This window comes from Bos grunniens, chromosome 11 (assembly GCF_055505025.1).
Source record: "Bos grunniens cultivar Pamir isolate PY7600 chromosome 11, Bosgru_T2T1.0, whole genome shotgun sequence".
Taxonomy (NCBI): Eukaryota; Metazoa; Chordata; class Mammalia; order Artiodactyla; family Bovidae; genus Bos; species Bos grunniens.
Genome location: NC_141175.1, coordinates 6,606,599 through 6,624,274, shown reverse-complemented (window position 1 = coordinate 6,624,274; position 17,676 = coordinate 6,606,599). Strand labels below are relative to the sequence as shown.

The 17,676-nt window shown below is 59.5% G+C and overlaps 1 protein-coding gene across 2 annotated transcripts in view; it reads right to left on the bottom strand.

Moving 5' to 3' along the window:
• Positions 1-7,915: 7,915 nt before the first annotated feature.
• FIBCD1 (fibrinogen C domain containing 1) overlaps positions 7,916-17,676 on the bottom strand; it is a 31,149-nt gene continuing 21,388 nt past the window's right edge. For both annotated transcript variants that reach the window (XM_086323452.1, XM_086323451.1), the window contains 3 exons: positions 12,223-12,319; positions 8,842-9,021; positions 7,916-8,322 (listed from right to left, as the gene is read on the bottom strand). In XM_086323452.1, the coding sequence (XP_086179578.1) occupies positions 8,063-8,322; positions 8,842-9,021; positions 12,223-12,319 (537 nt within the window). In that variant the 3' untranslated portion in view covers positions 7,916-8,062. The remainder of the gene's footprint in view (positions 8,323-8,841; positions 9,022-12,222; positions 12,320-17,676) is intronic.

Below are 17,676 nucleotides of genomic sequence, written 5' to 3'. Positions count from 1 at the left end.
ACTCTGGTCCCTCGGCATCTTGCTCACACCTCAGGGCACTCACCCCATGACTATTCACCACAAAGTCCGGTGCGCCCCTCCGCCTGCCCTGTGTGTGATCGCTGAGTGGCCCTGGGGCCTGCTGGGTACGGGGCGGGGAGGGGGTGGGCTGCGGGCTAAGCCAGGGCACGGGGCCCCTTGGGCAGCATGTTCCCCAAGGCACCAGCCAAAGGGGTATGGCCGGTGCCCAGCATGGGGAATCGCTCTCCTGGGGGCCCCCACTGGCCCGTAGCAGCCCACAGACCCAGGAGCATCCCTCCCCATCCCTTCCCGTCCCTCTCCCTCCCCCGCCCCTCCCCCGTCCACCACCAGTGTCTGGGGAGACCAGGAGGAGGTGCCCAGCACAGCCCCAGCCTCTGTGTCTCACCCAGCCTAGATTTCCCAGAGCGCGCCAGGCAGCGAGGTGAGCAGGGGCTTGGTGAGGCTTCAGCCGCATGGCAGTTGTCTAGGGGTGGCTGTTCAGGCCGGACTGAGGACTGAGCCCAGCGGATTCCGGCTCCAGGGCCCTCACCCTGCTGACCTGTATTGGCTTTGCCTGTGAGGTGCTGGTGTGCGTGAGTGTTCAGTCGCTTCAGTCGTGTCTGACTCTTTGCAACCCCATGGACGATAACCCACCAGGCTCCTCTGTCCATGAGATTCTCCAGGCAAGAATACTGGAGTGGATTGCCATGCCCTCCTCCAGGGGAATCTTCCTGACCCAGGGATCGAACCTGCAATCTCAGGCTCCTGCATTGCAGGGGGATTCTCTACCGCTGAGCGACTGAGGTGCTAAGGACGGGTGGGAATCACCGCATATGGGAACAGACGGCCCTGAAGACCCTTCCCCGCCCCCAGACCTGAGGAAGGGGCTAAAGTCTTTACTGCCCTCATGGTGACGGGGTGGGGGGACAGAGGCACCGAGATCAGAGCTGTGTCCTGGCGCTCCTGTCTCCAGCCCCGTCTGTGGCAGGAACGAGGTCAAGAGCAGGCAGGCAGTGCGGGCTGCCTCCGGGCCCCTTGGAAGGGTGTGCTCAGCCTGCTTGGCGAGGGCGAGGACTTTGCTGGCAGGCGCAGGCAGAGGGCACACCCTGTGCCGACTGAAGCAGGTGCAGAGCCAGCTGTGTGTATGTGCATGCACCTGTGCACACGTGTGTGAACGTGTGCAGTGAGCTGGGAGGTGCGGTGTCCTTTCACCTCCCTGGTGAGTGCTGGCTGGTCGTGACGCTGGGTGCTGGTTGACGACGGAGCGCAGCCTGCAGTGGGGTCACTGACTCACTCTGGGGCCTTGGGCCAGATGCTTGCCCTCTCTGTGCCCCAGTTCCCATGGGCATCAAATGAGACAGTTTGGTTCCCAAGCTGTGCCCTGCAGAATTCCTCAGGGACAGCTGTGGACAGTGGGGACAGCAGAGGTGGGGGTGAGCCCTGAGGGCCACCCCCTCTGCCAAGGAGGAAAGTTCCACCTGGCTGTTAACACACTGGGCCCAAGACAATTCTGCTGTGAAAACAAGCCCCTGGCGTGGTTCAGGTTGGGGGCCCAGGGCTCTGAGAAGTGGCCACAGAAGGTCCCAAGTGTTGGGCGTGAGTGGGGTAGGGAGCAAGACTGGGGGGCAATCAGGAGTCCTCCACCCCAGCCCTGGAGCAGGGGCACCCGGAAGCAAGTCTGATGTCAGATTTGGTGCCAAACATCCCAACCCCAGGGGCTTGCCAGCAGTTCCCCAGGACACCTGGCCCAAAATATTGGTTTCAAGTCCCTTCCTGGGCTCCTCAAAACCCCTGACTTCCTCCAGGGAACGAGCCCCACTCCTGAGCAGGAGGGGGTAACAACTGTAACACACGGGGTGACTGTGACACGTGGAGGTGACAACTGTGACACTCTGTAGGACAGTGGGTGGGGTCTGTCAGGGTCAGCTTCCAGAAGCAAAGGCTTTTCCCTGGACCCCCCGGTGAGCGCGGGAGGCTGTGGGGGAGGGGGTCCCAGGGCCACCAAGCTCCCTCGGAAGCCGCCCCCCGCGGAGTGGCGGAGCTGTGTCCCGGGATGTCCAAGCTGACCAGCGGCCTTTGCCCTGGCAGAACCTGCCAGGAACCCGCGGGGTGACACAGCCTGACTGCTGAGCCCAGGCCCCTGCCTCGGATCTCAGATGCCTCCCTCTGCCATGCTTCAGCCTCATGTGAGCCCCTAGGGTCAGGCTCCCCTCTGCTCAGCAACAAGGCAGCCGTGGCCTTGGGCAAGTCTCGTCACTGCCTGAACCTCCAACTCCTCCTGATGGGGGCCCACAGCAGAGCCCACACTGTGGGGAGGGAAGGGTGAGCCACAGGGCACAAGGCAAGTGGGCCCAGGGTGGAGGCTGCTGGTGTCCAGGGGAGCTCGGACGATGCCCTCTTCACAAGCATCGGCCTCCCAGGTCAGCTGATCCCCCTGAGAGCTCCCGGGCATGCCAGCTGAACCCTCCTTGCCCTGGGACTCTTACCATGTGGATTCTCCCCTGGGTAGGTTTAGTCACTCAGTCATGTCTGACTCTTGGAGACCCCATGAACTGTAGCCCAACCAGGCTTCTCCATCCATGGAATTCCCCAGGCAGGAATACTGGAGTGGGTTGCCATTTCCTCCTCCAGGGCATCTTCATGATCCAGGGATTGAACCTGGGTCTCCTGCATTGCAGACAGATTCTTTACCAACTGAGCCACCAGGGAAGCTCACTATTTGTCACTAAAATGCCAGCACCACTCGTCAGGTCCGAGAACCTCCGTGTGCCTGAGTCATCGGACCTCGGAATGGTGCTGTGAGCCGGGCCAGAGGAGTTGGGTTGGGTGGCAGAGGAGAGGGGTCCCCCTGGGGGGTGGATGTGGCCCGTGGGAAAGCAGGCGGCCATGGTCACCCTGGTGACTTCCCACGGCCTGGCTCAGGGGTCTCACCCCGCGGTGTCCCCATGGGCCTGATACGGAGCTGTCAGAGGGCAGGACCACATGCCCGTCAGCGAGGACACTTTGTGGAGGGGACCAGTGCTAAGGACGCTCCAGGGAGTCTTGGGCCGCAGCTTTCATCTACACAGGCCAGCAGTGCAGACACCCCAGCCTGGGGGTCCCCTCTCAGGCCGGCCCAAGCAGGACACTAGGTACATTCACTTCCCCTGGCGCCCACGGTCCCCAGTGCAGGCACTTGATAAATACTGGATTTCATTACAGCAACTCAGGGAACGCTATATCCTTAAGCTTCAAATTTGTTTTATGAATAAACAGTCATTAGGGACTGATTTTCTGAATGGGGCTTCCCAGGTGGCTCAGTGGTATAGAAGTATTGTGTTAGTTGCTCAGCCGTGTCTGACTCTTTGCGACCCCATGAACTATAACCCATCAGGCTCCTCTGCCCATGGAATTCTCCAGGTCAGAATACTGGAGTGGGTAGCCGTTCCCTTCTCCAGGGGATCTTCCCAACCCAGGGATTGAACCCAGGTCTCTCGCATTGCAGGTGGATTCTTTACCAGCTGAGCCACAAGGGAAGCCCCAGAATACTGGAGTGGGTAGCCTATCCCTTCTCCAGCAGATCTTCCCAACCCAGGAATCAAACCCAGGTCTCCAGCAGTATGGGCGAATTCTTTACCAGCTGAGCCATCAGGGAAGTGGTAAAGAATCCACTTGCCAATGCAGGAGACACAGGGGATGTGGGTTTGACCCCTGGGTCGGGAGGATCCCCAGGAGGAGAAAATGGCAACCTACTCCAGTATTCTTGCCTGGAGAATCGCATAGACAGAGGAGCCTGGCGGGTTACAGTCCATGGGGTTGCAAAGAGTCGGACACAACTGAGTGCTTGAGACAGTGACTGATTTTCTGAATGAAGAGTCTCAACAACTCAGGACTGAAGCCCGGCCACAAGAGAGACCCACTGAGACCGACTGGGACCCTGGGGACCATGATGGGAAACAAGGGCCCAGTTTCAGCCCCGGGAGGTGCACTCTTGAGGGGAGAAGGCCTCCCCTCTCCCACCCCGATGCCCAGGCTGCTGGCCAGGAGTGGGGCCGGTTCTGCCCAGGGTCTCGTGCGGTTCCTGGGGGTACAGAGCTGTCTGGGGAACAGGGGTTGCCCATGTCAAAACAGCCATGCTGGGGAGTGTGTACAAGGCGGTCCTGGCACCCTGGGGTGTCTGACCCACCCTGTGGGGCACCGAGCAGGCGGGAGGCGGAGGCCCGAGTCGGTCACCACGAGACTTTTTATTGGAGACAGGACCACACGTGACGCCAAGTGCACACGGGCCCCACGGGCACCCGTCCTGGGCTGGCTTGTCCCTCGTGTGGACAGTCAGGCAGCCTGGGGGTACGGCAGCGGGCCGACATGGCCAGGTCAGAGCCCAGTGTACACTCCTTACCCCCCATCCCCACCAAGGTCCAATGTCAGCGCCCCCAGGTCTGCCAAGTCCTGCCAGCTGTGTGGGCACGCGGGGTTTGGGGGCAGCCCTCTCCCTTCTCACAGATGAAGAAACAGGCCCTGGGGAGGTGCCGGCCAGCCCATTGGACCAAAGCCTTGTGTCCTTGTCTGCACGTCCCTTAACAGTCTCTCCCGTGAGTGTGTCAGTCCTCAGACTCCATGTCAGGGCCCTGTCCTGGGTCCCCCAACGTCAGCACACACGGCGTCCCCACCTCCCTCCCCTTCTGCTGAAGTGCAACACGACCGGCGGGTCCTGTCGACGGACCTCACGAATCCTCTGAACCCTGGGTGACGGGGCTCCCAGCTCCCGGGCCAGAGGTCTGCGTGGACGAGGGTGCGTGGCTGTGGGGGACCCGGAGGCGGTGGGTGCTGGGGTGTGTGGCTGTCGCTTCTGCTCCAAGACCAACGTGACAAAACCTATTCACGTGTGGCTGCAGGGGGAGCATGCCATCTGAGAACGGCCCCCGGCTCCGTGCTCAACTCCTGCTGACCGCACTGAGGCCTTCAGGCTGGAAACCCAGGGCCTGTCCACCCTCTGAACTCGGGGAGCTGGGGTGGCCAGCTGGGTGGCGTCTCAGAGATGGATCCAGAGTTTGAGCGGCAAGGATTGAGGCTTATCCCATGAAACCTGCCTATGCCTATGGAAAGGAACTTTCAGAAGAGGGGAGGGTGAATGCCCTGCCTGAGGGTCCCAGTAGAGAGAGCCCCCCCTCCCCTGCTTGGTTCTCGCCTCATCAGAGAAGGAAGGAGAAAGCAGGAGGGGGTTGATCAGACAACATGGATGGCTGGGTCACAGGTAGCCCACCGTCAAGCCATCGACTCCATCATTGTGATGGTGGTCAGCGTTCGGGTGCAGTGACCGTGGGTCCCAGGCGGCCTTTACATGCATCTGTCATCTCTCCATCTCTGTCGTGCTGTGGCTGCCCCTCCAGCTCCCCTGGCATGCCCTTCCTTCTGTGGTCACTCCCATCTCTGGTGACAGCCACGTGCACTGGAATCACACTGTGGGCTCCTCCAAGCGGGGGTCCAGGCCTGCCTCGCACACCTCAGCCTCCTGGCCCTGGGAAGGGGTGCCCTTTAGGAAGAGGGGTGCACTGGCCTTGGCTGTCCTCACCATGACGGGCCGTGTGCCCACTCAGCCAGCTTTCGGTGCGGCTGTGTCCCTAGCGATGCCAGACCTGAGTTCCGGAGGGGTAGCGGGGATCTCCAGCAGGAAGGAACCAGTGTCTCCAGGTTGGTTCGACACTCCTAAAAGCCACCCTCGCCTGGCCCCCAACCAGGCCAAAGCTGTGGCTCGTCTGTTCCTGGGCCAAGCCCTGGCATGAGCGCCCCTGAGCCTTCTGAGGCACACGCACATCTGTGAATCCATTAACATCACTCTCACCAGGAGCGTGTTTGATGACAGATCAGAAAGCGCTTGGCACTTTCTAAACAGTGGCTGGCACTGCGAGGCTGGCAGCAGAAGCTGGCTCTGGTCTGGAGCTGGAGGGGGAAGAGGGGTCCCCAGGATGAGGACACAGGGTTCCACATGGCCTCTGCTCCTTGGCTGGGGGTCCCAGCAGCCAGGAGCAGGGGCGGCTGGCTCTCTTGGTTTCTAGAGGATGGGGAAGGGGCCAGCAGGGGGGCCCGTGTGGTCATCTTACACACATCTCCAGCACACTGCCCCCACCCTGCCTGCACCTGGCACTCCTGTTACCACCCTGGTGACTCTGGGCTGTCATCGCCAATTCCTTGGCTGTCTCTGATTCCAGCTGAGGGCCAGGAGAGCAGGGACTGGATCTTGTCCGGAAAACCTTGCCAAACGCCCAACAACCAGTTGAAGCTGGAGGGGACCGGCCAGGTCCCCTGGCACGTCAGAGGCCCTCGGGGCCTTTCCTGCAGTCCGTGGCCAACTCTGGTTTATTATTTTCGAAGCACGACCTTGGTGGGAGGGGAAGGGAGGGCTGGCTCCCACACTCCCCACTCAGCTGCCTTCAGGTGTCCTGGTTAGGAATCACTCCCAGCCCCTGCCTGAGGAGGGGGTCGCTGGGATGCCCACCCTCTGGGCCACTTTCCAGGCTGATCTCCTGGCCCTCTCAGGTCCCTACAGGCGGAAACTCAGCAAAACAGCCCTGGGCTTGGTTCTGACACCAGGACCCCAAGGCTGTTTGAGCAGGGGATCATGGGCTGAAGTCCCTGCTCTGCCCCTCCTGGCCTCTGGCCTGGGGAACCTGCGGTTCTTGTTACGCAGGAGCAGTAACAATGCACTGAGCGTTGAGAGGATTCGATGAGAAAGGTCTCTGAATGCCTGGGAGGTGCTTCAGTCTCCCCCACTTGCCCAGTGACTCCCTCCCTTTCCCCTGATCCAAGGTGGCAACACCCACAGTCAGCAGCAGGGGGCAGCCTCCCCTCTGAGACAGCCATGTCCAGGCTGACCAAGTACCAGCCACCAAACCCCTCTGGGTCCAGGATTCTCCGTCCAGCCTGCTCCTCGGAGGACTAGGATCCCAGAGTCCCTGCTTGGAAATTGATGGTGGGGGTGACACAGCCCCGCCACTGCCCCGAAAATCAAGAGGTCTTCACTGGCCCAGCACAGGTCCTGTGCCTCCCACAGGTAGGAGGATGGGGTGGGGCCAGACTTCAGCTGCCCCCGGAAGGCAGGAGGATGGGCAGAGCAGCCAAGGGGACTGGGGGCCTCCCAGGCCTGGAAAGACATTGGGAATCAGGGTGGGTGAGTAGGCAGGGCTCCCAGGGAACGGATCTCAGTCACCCTGGGGTGTGAGTTCCTGAAGGCAGCTGTACCCCAGCCTGGCCTCGGGACGTGGAGGGATGTGGCCACCTAGCCCGTGGGCACAGGCAGCCCTGAGTACCACGACTCCCCAGTCCTTGGGAGAGAAGGGGACCTTCAGGCACCAGAGAAACTGAGGAAGGGTCTAGAGGGTCAGAGGAGGCTGGCGTCGGACCCAACTAGAAATATCTGACCCTTCCTTCTGTCTGCTAAAAGGGCTCCAGGGGTGCCATCTGCCCCTCCTCCGCCGCCCATGACTCCAGATGTTTGGGCTGGCAAAGTGGAAGGGCTGCCAGGGGCACGTGGCCGACTCCTGGCCAAGGCCAAGGCAGACACGTGGCCCATGGAGCTAAAGTCAGGGCAGGCAGAATTTGGGGTGGTCAAATTTGCCCCGCCCTCATCAGCAGGGCCAAATTGGGGGTGGGGACTGTGAAGGTGCTGTGTGGCCTCACTCGTTCAGGGGGTGCTTCGGGTCGGGGTCGGCCTGGCCCACCCCATGGCGAGAGCAGGTCAGTCATGCACAGGCAGGCGGGCATCTGGGCAGAAGGGCATCTGGGCAGGAGCAGAGTTGGGGTGGGCGTGGTGACGGCTGGGGGCGGGGCTAGGGCGTGGTGACAGCGGGGGGCGGGGCTAGGGGTGTGATCATGGCGGCGACGGGGGCGAGGGGTGGGGCGTGGTGACTGGGGGTGGGGAGAGGGGCGTGGTGACGGTGGGGTCCGGGGAGTGGGGCGGGGCGTGGTGACTGGGGGCGGGGCGAGGGCGTGGTGGGGGCCTGGTGACTGGGTAGAGGCGAGGGGCGGGGTGGGGCGGGGCGAGGGGCGGGGAAGCAGGGGTGGGGCGGGGCCGGAGCGTGCCAGTCTAGCGGTCCTCACGGACCGGCCGGATCTTCATCTCGGAGAACTTCAGTGAGTACTGCCAGCCAGTCCAGGAGGACCACTCGACGCCGTCGGCATAGGAGGCGTGTGCGCCGCGCAGGTACTGCCCGTTGAGGTTGGATGTGTGGCAGTTGCGGTACCACCAGGCGCCGCGGTAGAAGGCGGCGCAGTTGTTCTCCGAGTGGTCACTGTCACGGTCCTTGGTGGTGAACTTCATGCCGCTGTGCTTCAGGAGGGAGTCCCCTGCGCAGGTGCACACAGGTGTGTGTTCAGTGGGGCACAGGTGCGTGCACGTGCTTCCCGTGCACGATGCACACACGTGAGCATGCGCGCACCTGCCCCTTCCCACACCTTTGGTGTCCACAGGCAGCCCCAGCGCCCCCCTGATGGTCCCGGCGGCTGTCCCCGCAGCCTCTCCCTCCTTCTAGCTTTGTCACACACCCTTTCCCGGGTTTTCTTGCCTCGGCCCTGGGAGGAGAAACCCAGCCCAGAGTGGGTGGAGAGGCTCAGCAGAGCTCAAACTCCAGATGTCCTGATTCCTGGCTCTGGGCTCTTTGCTTATCTGCAAAATGGGTGGTTCTGTGGGAGAGGCCCTGCGAGCTTTATGTGGCTGGGATGAGGACTAGCTGGGATTTGGTGGTGGTGATGAGAAGCCTTGATGCTGGCCCGTGGCCTAGAAAGACTTCCTTTGTCCTTCTAGCTGCGGAGGTGGCTGGGCTGCCCCGGCCCTTCCCCACCCCCCACTGCAGCCTGGACCCCTACCTGCCGTGCCCGAGTAGTCGGCCACGGTGAGCGGGTATCCATCTTCCTCAGGGTCCACAGAGAAGAGCCCCACACCAAAGCTCCCATAGTGGGCATAGGCTGTGCCATTGTCAAAGTCCTCTAGGTCCACATGTAGCTCATAGGCTGCCTGAGTGGTCAGAGCATGGATCCTCTTGAGCCCTGAAATACAGGAGAGAATGATGAGAGAAGTTGGGGGCTGAGGAAGTGACCTCCCTGTAAAGAACCAAGGGGAGATGAGAGCTAAGCTGGTGTGGCTGGTGACAGAAAGGAACAACCACCACCAAGGGTGTACTTTCAGCCCTGGGCTACTTCCTTCTTCCTGCAGAGCTGTGTTTGGCAGGAAACAGGACTGAGGGTTTTTCATATTTTGTGTTTGCTTTAAATCAGGCTGTGCTTCCCAAATGTTTTAAGCTGAAGGCTGGTAGAAAGGCTGCAGGAGTCAAGAGGAGTCTGGAAAACCTTCTGGGTTAGGGGTGATGGTGCCTTTATCTTCTCTGACACTCTGGGCTCTGGCCATATGGGATCTGGTCCTCAAATGCACTCCCTGGCCTGACAGCCTTTGCACATGCTGTTCCCTCTGCCTGAGACACTTTTCCCAACTCTCGTCACCTGCTTTGATGTTCTTTAGTCGCTCAGTTCTGTCCAACTCTTGGCAACCCCATGGACTGTAGCCCACTAGGCTGCTCTGTCTATGGGGTTTCCCAGGCAAGAATACTGGGGTGGGTTGCCATTTTCTTCTGCAGGAGATCTTCCTGACCCAAGGACAGAACCCACATCTCCTGCATTGGCAGGTGGATTCTTTACCACTGAGCCACCAAGGAAGCCCCGTCACCTGGTTATTTTCTGTTCATTTTCAGATCTCACTTCCTCAGGAAGACTGCCTGACTTCCTGTCGAGGTGGAGGACCTCTGCCAACCCAGGTGCCCCCTGTTGGTGTTTATCATTCTGGTCCCAGCTGCCTATTTCCATGTCGGGCTCCCCCACTCCACCAGTGTGGAAGCTCCATGCGATCAACATGACTGTCCCGCTCACTGTGGAACCCCAGCATCTGAGGTGGGCCAGCTCACAATAGGTGCTCAATAAATGCTGGCCTAGTGGACGAGAGGCAGAAGACCATGCCTGGCTCTGGACACCCCTCAGCATACCCTGTCCTACTTCCTCCCCCACCTCCACTGTCCCTCCCCTCTTGCGCTCTCCTGTGCCCACCCTAGGGTCTCATGCCAGGCCCTCCCCTTCCCCTTCCACCCCACTCCCGCCACTCACACTCAAGGTGCTTCCCTGCCAGTTTGATTACCTCTTGATTAAGAGGGCTTTTAATTAAACGCCTTACAAGTTATCAGCACCAAGTGACATTTCATCAGCCTGTCCCTCCTGCCTTCCTTTCCTGCGTGGGTCAGTGTGTGCATGCCTCCAGGGCGGGAGGGCTGTGTGGGCTCCTCCCCAACCAGCCCAGAGGGAAGACTCCGGTCCAGGTCCAGGGCAGAGAAAAAGGAACCATGACGAGAGCAAAAGCCGTCCAGACAGCCAGAACCTCCCTGCATCCACTGAGGACCCGGCTGCCAGGGGCCTCGTCTCCCTGGGCTAGAGCCTCATAGCAGCTGCTGGCCCTCTCTGGGCCCCAGGCTGCACGCCTGTGGAGTGAGGGCCAGAGGGCCTCCCAAGCTGCAAAGGGCAGACCATAGGCACCGCTGACAGAAGCCCCCACCCCCCAGACAGCACTTACAAATGCCAGGCGCTGCTATGAGCGCTTCACGTGGATTAATGAAGCCGGGGGGATTCGAGTGAGTCCGATTTAATTAAAGGGTCCCTGTACAGCTCTTAGAACAGCGCCTGGCCCACTGCACACATGATCCAGGTGTTTGCCACTGCTGTCGTGATCCAGTAGATGGCTGCTAGTATTATCCATGTTGCATAGGTGAGAATGAGGCACCAAGAGGTGAAGTCACTGGCCCACGTCACACAGCTGCTAAGTGGCAGAGCTCAACCCAGGCAGGCTCGCCCAGACTCCATGAACTCATTTAGTTCTTGCCCAGGACAGATGATCTGATCCAGGTATAGGGCAAGAGGGAGCCCAGCCCCAGGGGATGCTGGAAGATTCCTTTCCCCACCCCCGAGTGGGCCCCATGGACCCCCATTTGGACAGCACTCTGCCGGGATAAGCAGAGTTCCACTCCTTAATGGGCCAGCCCAGTGCCTACGGGGGGGCCCGGGGCAGGTGTCCTGAAGGAGGGGCTGGGGTCTCCCTCCTCTCTACCCTTCCTCCCCTCAAGGCCCCCTTCCCCCTGCCTCCACCTCCCTCATCTTTACTCTCTGGGTTTCTCCAGTCCTTGTTGATCTGCCAAGATGCTCACAACCCCCCACTTCCCTGGGCCCCTTGGGTGACTGGAGTTCCATCCCCACCATCCATCAGAGTTCAGATCACAGCGCGTGAGGAGGAAGATGCAGAAACATACTTAGACCCCCATCGTCACCCCAGTGAACTCCCAGGTGGATTAAAGAGCTGAACCTACCATCGAAAACTGAAAAGGCATTTTAAAAATAGACATTTTTATGACACTGAGAGAGAAAAACAGGGCCTAAAACTCAGAAGATATGAAGGAAAAGACTAGCACAATCAACTACATAAAAAAAAAAAAGTTAAAACTCCTAGGAAATAAGCAATAATGTTACCAAAAATAGAGAGGCTGAATGACAAATGACTGGGAGTAACTATGTATCAGGGGTATCTGACAAAGAATCAATAACCTTAATATATAAAGAGCTCTCATAACTCAATAGGAAAAGAGAAAACACTGGATGAAAAGGTGGCAGGGGAATGTGGAAAAGCAGAGGCAGGGCACATCACAGGGCAGCTGAGGACTGGGCTCCCACCGACATTCTCATCAGGGCTCCCTGCCTGCCAGGAGCTGGCCAAGGCTCCACTCAGATGCTTTTCCTGCACTCAGTGGCTACTGACAGATTTCAGTTAAGATGCCAGGAGTGGCAGGGGCACCAGTGCTGCTCTGGGGGGGTGGGTGCTGACCCTCAAGGGGAGCGTGAGGGTTGTCCTGGTCTTCCAGCACCTGCATCGGCCACAGAGGCCTGAGCTGGGACAGAAACCAGGTCCCAGGGTGCCCGCAGCGGGACAAGCACACATCCTCGCGGGACCCACCCACAGCGAGCGCACCGCCCTGGGATTCCTGCTCCTAGAGCACATTCCACTGGACGCTCAGGTCCCCTTTCCATGCAGAACCTGGGAGCTGACCTGGGCGTGAGGAGGTCATGGAGACCTGGCTGGCATCCATGTGAGGAGGGGGCTCATGCCTGACAGCGTGCATTGCACAGGGAGAGGGTGGGCCAGGCGTCAGGCAGGGGTCTCACCTAGCCAGTGCTCCCCCGTGAGCTTGCCGAAGCCATCACGGTATGCCTCCCAGCCTCGGAAGAAGTTCACGGAGCCATCCTCCCGTCGCTGAAACACCTGAGAGCGGATGAGAATGGAGAGCTGGTCCCAGCCTTCCCAGGACCTCACATGCGTCCCCTGGCCCCCCACTGCACCTCACCTGCCCACTCGGGGAGCACAGGGGCTGAGCCTCAAGTCTCTCAACAGCTCTCGCTGGGACCTGGACCCGGGAGGCTCATGGTATTCCAAGGCGGGGGGACTGACCAAATGCCCCCAGGCCCTCAAATGCCCCCTCAAGGAGGAACTGGGGTGGACTGGGGTGCAGTGGAGAAAGCCAGACTTCTAGACCCACTCTGCTGCCTTGCTGTGTGACCCTGGACTGGTCCCATCCCTGCGGGGACCTCAGTTTACCCACTGGTCAAATAATAAGCGGGTGAACAAGGGTCTCTGTACCTTTTCCTGGGTCAAAACAACACTGAACAAAAGCCCATTCTTGAGTTGTTAAAGCCCAATAACACACACACACACAGGGTGTCCCTGGTGGCTCAGATGACAAAGCATCTGCTTGCAATGCAGGAGACCTGGGTCCGATCCCTGGGTCAGGGAGATTCCCCAGAGGAGGGCACAGCAGCCCACTCCAGTATTCTTGCCCCGAGAATCCCATGGACAGAGGAGCCTGACGGGCTACAGTCTATGGGGTTGCAGAGTCGGACACGACTGAGCGACTGACACTTCACGTAACACACACAGAGACACACACCCGGGCTTGGCTGGGTCTCTCAATGCGCCCTTGCTGCATTCATGTACATCCCCACCAACTCTATTAAAAAGCCCCTGGTAGGGGATCGGCAGGGGGCCCTGGGAAAGCTGAGCCCCGGCCACCTCTCAGGGGAGCACCAGAAGTCCGCAGCCAGCCTCCGGGCCGCTTCTGTTCTTCATTTTAATAACATTCTTGATTTGGGAGTCCGGAATCCCATCGGTTAAATTGCTTTGAAATAAGTAGCACGCTGGTCCAGGCCAGAGCTGCCTTGAGTATTTACAGGATCCGCTGACAATCCTGTTCCCCAGCTCGCAGCCCCCCGCCCCCCCTCCGCCCCCAAGCCTTTCTGTCTAACAAGCCTTTTTCTTGCTCATTTGCAGAGGCAGCACTCGCCCCCACCGCCTCCATCTGCGCCCGCGTCTGAGGTGTTAGAGGTTTGGCCGCGGCACAGAGCCACCCGATCCATTACTAAGCAGCCGGGCTTCAGCCGCCTGGAACCGCCCTGTGCCGCGTCTGCCCGCAACTGCAGGTCTGTCCGCAGGGCACCGTCCATCACCGCGGCTGCTTGGGCAGCTCTGACGTCAGGTGGCGGGAGGGGAGGGAGGCGGCGACACCTTTTTCCTTTGCTTCGCTACCTTCAGCCCGGCCTGGCCCTGACACGTGAAAGCCCTCAGAAGGGACGCGAGCAGAAGGAAATTCGATCAGGCTCGGAGATCAGAGAGCCGGTGGCGAGCGGGTATTGATGGCTGCGGATTGGGACCCTGAGCACGCGCCCTTTGAAAGGCCTAATCCTGGCAGAAGCTCAGACACTCCCCCGAGAAGGCCTGGACAGCAGAGCCTGTTTCTACAAGAAGAGCCGGGCTGGGGGTGGGGTGGGGGGAGGGCTGCAGGGGCCGAGGAAAGGGGCGGGGCGGGGAGAACAGTGGTTCCCAATCTGGGCTCTACAGCTCGGGTTCTGCCACTTAGAGTGCCAGCCAGTGACGCTGCCTCGCTGAGCCTGTTTCCTCATCTGTAAAATGGGGATCTCAGCATCAAACCCCCCTGACCACTGGCTGTAGATAGCTCAGATTGTTAAAAAACAAAAACAAAAACTGCCTGCAATGCAGGAGACCTGGGTTCAGTCCCTGGATGGGGAAGATCCCCTGGAGAAGGGAATGGCAACCACTCCAGTATTCTTGCCTGGAGAATTCCTTGGACAGACCAAGGGGTTGCAAGGAGTCGCACAGGACTGAGGAAGTAACACTTTCACCCACAGACAGTCCGCTCAGGGCCTGGCACATGGGCGGTGGTCAGCCCATACCAGCCAAGGAGACCCACAGCCCCAGGACACGGGCCACCAGGGCCTCCCCTCCTCCCTTCTCTCCCGGCCCCCGCCCCAGGCCATATTCCTCCCAGACTTGGGCGTGTCTCCTCCAGAACTGTCCCAGGGGCCTGTCCCAAGTCTATTCCCCCAAATGTCCCACTGAGCACATCCATGTCAGGCACCAGCTGGGAAATCCAAGTCAGGGCCCTTGGGGCAGGGAAACACAGAGTGAGGCCTAGTTGAGGGGATTCCCGCCCAGGCTGGAAGCAGGGCAGATCAGAGGAATAGTGGATGGCCAGAGGGGCTGGCTTCTGGGAGGAGATCCAGGGTGACCCTGGAGCAAGGGCCCATCCTGGCCCCCACGTGTCCCAATGTGTGGCCCAGGAACATCATTCCTGCCCCCGGGGCCACGCTTGCCTCGCCCACCCTCAGCTCACCCCCCAGACCTCAGCGAGGAATAAATCACAGAGTAGTTGGTATCATTATTGCCATCACTGTTGTTTTTCCTGTTCCCGCTATTATGAAGTGGAAAGTGGGGGTGTCACGCTTGCAGGCATAGGCAGAACATGAACCCTAGCCGCTGGGACAGACAGACCGGCTTGGGTTGAGAGCTGACCACAGCCGACGCTCAGGCTAAGTTCTCCTTGTCCGGTGCACACACTTCCTTACCCCTACCCCAGGAGCCCGGTTCTGGGTCCCCTGACCCGCCCCACTTTCCATTCCAGGAGATAGAAGCTCGGACACTGGCCAGAAGTCAGGCAGCTATGGGTGGACAGTCTGACTCACCCCTCACTCCGTAGCCTGGGGCCATGCTGGACACCCGGAAATCCGCGTCTCACCACCCACATCCACATGCTCACTTGCTACCCACCAGGGGCGTCCCAAACCTGCCCCCTTGTCTCCTTGCGAGGCCTCTCAGGCCAAGAGCTGATCTCTCAGCATCCTCCCACCTTCAGCCCCGCTTTCCCGCTCCCTTTCCAGGTTGGGTGCCGGTGGCAGGCATGGCCCCGGCTGGGGCTCGGTCTGGGAATGATCAGAGGTGGTGAGCACACGTTCCAGACCACGGGGCCTCCCGGCTGCTCTCCTCCACCTGGGAAGCACCTGCCGTCACTGACAGCAGCAGATGTCTTGACAGTCCGCCGCAGCTCAGAGGTCAGAGCATCGTTTGCCAACACGGGCGCTCTTCCGAGTGGTAACAAACCATGACCGACCCCTTCCAGGGCCGAGACACAGCTGTGGCGCAGTTCCAAAGAAGTGGCTTTTAGACTCTTGGACCGTGACCCAGGGAAATGTAGTTGACATCCTGACACACATACTCACAGCTCTTTGTATCTGAAACAAAAGCTTCCCGAAACGATACTTGTCCTTCAGATGGAGGGGTGTTAATATTTTCCACCCTGTTCTTCTGTTCTATTCCACTCCATTTCATTAAAAAAAAAAAAACAAAAAAACAAAAAACCCATGTTGCTCACAACCCATTAAATTGATTTTTCCACCAGCCAATGGATCACGACCTGCAGTTTGAAGTTGTCGGCCTTTGCCATGGGCTGTCTTGATCCCATAGCTCCAACTCTGGGTGACCGAGCATGCTGGGCAATGGCTGGGATCTCAGACTCGGAAGCCCTGGTCTTGCCCTTGAGCTGACCACGGCATGCCATGCGTTCCAGGTCGGCACAGGCCACAGGTCATCCGCAGGTCCTCCCAGGCTCCCAGGAGTGTTTTCTCTAACTCGGGGTTCAGGGTGAACTGCAGTTGTGGCTTCAGATTTTTGGAAACCAGCTGGGCTTTGGGGACCCTGGAGGGCCAGATGTCACCCACTAGAAGGCCTTCAATTACAGAGCAAGGATCAGCCAGACAAGAAGATACAAAGAAGAAACAAGGGACTTCCCTTCTAGTGGTTAAGACTCCACGCTTTCACTGCCAAAGGCCTGGGTTCAATCCCTGGTCGGGGAACTAAGATTCCCACAGGCTGCTCAGTGTAGCAGGGGGAAAAAAAATAAAAAGACCTCTTGGAACTTCCCTGGGTTCCAGTGGCTAAGACTCGGCATTCCCAATGCTGCGGGCCCGGGTTTGATTCCTGGTCAGGGAACTAAATCCCCCATGCTACAACTAAAAGGTCCCACGTGCTTCAAGTAAGACCTGGTACAGCTAAATGAAAAAAAGGGGAGAGGCAGGTAAAGGATTGAGGCGTCCACCTCCCCCTCCTCTGTCCCAGCCATGGAACAGGAGTCTCCATTTAGGCACAAAAGGTGGGGGAAAAGTGGGGAAACAAACGATTAATTTTAGGGCTAAAATATCCACTGGCCCAACTCTTGGGGCCTCTCCCTCGGGTTCTGGCTGCAAAGTGATTGATGGAGAAACGCTTCTGCGGCCTCTTGGGCAGATGCCACGAGTGGGAAGACAGACGGGCGCGTTTTTCTGGTACGGATTCTCAGAAGCCAGCCGCCTGCCGCCCGGCATCTTCCAAGTGCCGCTCAGGGAGGCTCTGCCAAGGGAGCGCTGGGCCCACATGGTCCTGCAGATGGTGCCCGGAGGTTTCAAAGGAAGGAGCCGCTGCATTTGGGCGGCAGGAGGGGGTGGGGGGAGGAGCAGAGTGGCCGACTGTCCCCTGTTTGTCAGACAGGCTCCTGGGGCCTGTCTCGCGCTCCACAGGTTCAGTGTCCTCTGGGCCTCTTCCTCCGATAGGCCCCGGCTGATCTCGTTAGCCACGCCGCCCAGAGTGCGGAGACCTCCTGAGAGTCAGGGTCTGGCTCTTTGGTCACCCCAGTGCCTTCAAGGATGATCTCAGTCCTCCCCACCACAGCCCAGGAGGGAGGGGTTCATGCTCCCATTTGACAGATGAGAAGACTAAGGTTTGGAGAGGTGGGGCCACCTCTGCGGAGTAGGAGTGGTTCAGGGCAGGGGCCCACTGAAACCTGAAGTAGGGAGACTGACAGTACACAAAGCTGAGGGTGGCCCAGGGGGGCCCCATGGCTAAGGGGGTGGACGTTGCCCCCCAGGCCTGTGAGCCCCCCATCCCTCCTCATCATAGCTGAGCTGAGCGGGTCCCAGGAAACGCACTGGGCTGGCACCCAGGAGATCCAAGTTCTAGCCAGGCTCCAGCCGAGGGCCATGCGACCATCTGAGTCTTGGTTTCTCTCTTCCGCAAAATGATAGGGTTGCTGCTGCAGACCCCGTGTGGTGTGCCTGGACTGGTGGAGGGACTCTGACTCTCAGAGAGCTCACAGCCCCAGAAGAGAGGGATGCACAAACCAGCAGCCTCAGGGCAGAGCAGCTCCCAATCTGAGGTGTTCTTCTGATCTTCGTGCCTCAGTTTTCTCATCTGTAAAACGGGAATTGTAACAGCTCCAACTCAGCAGCATACGGGTGACG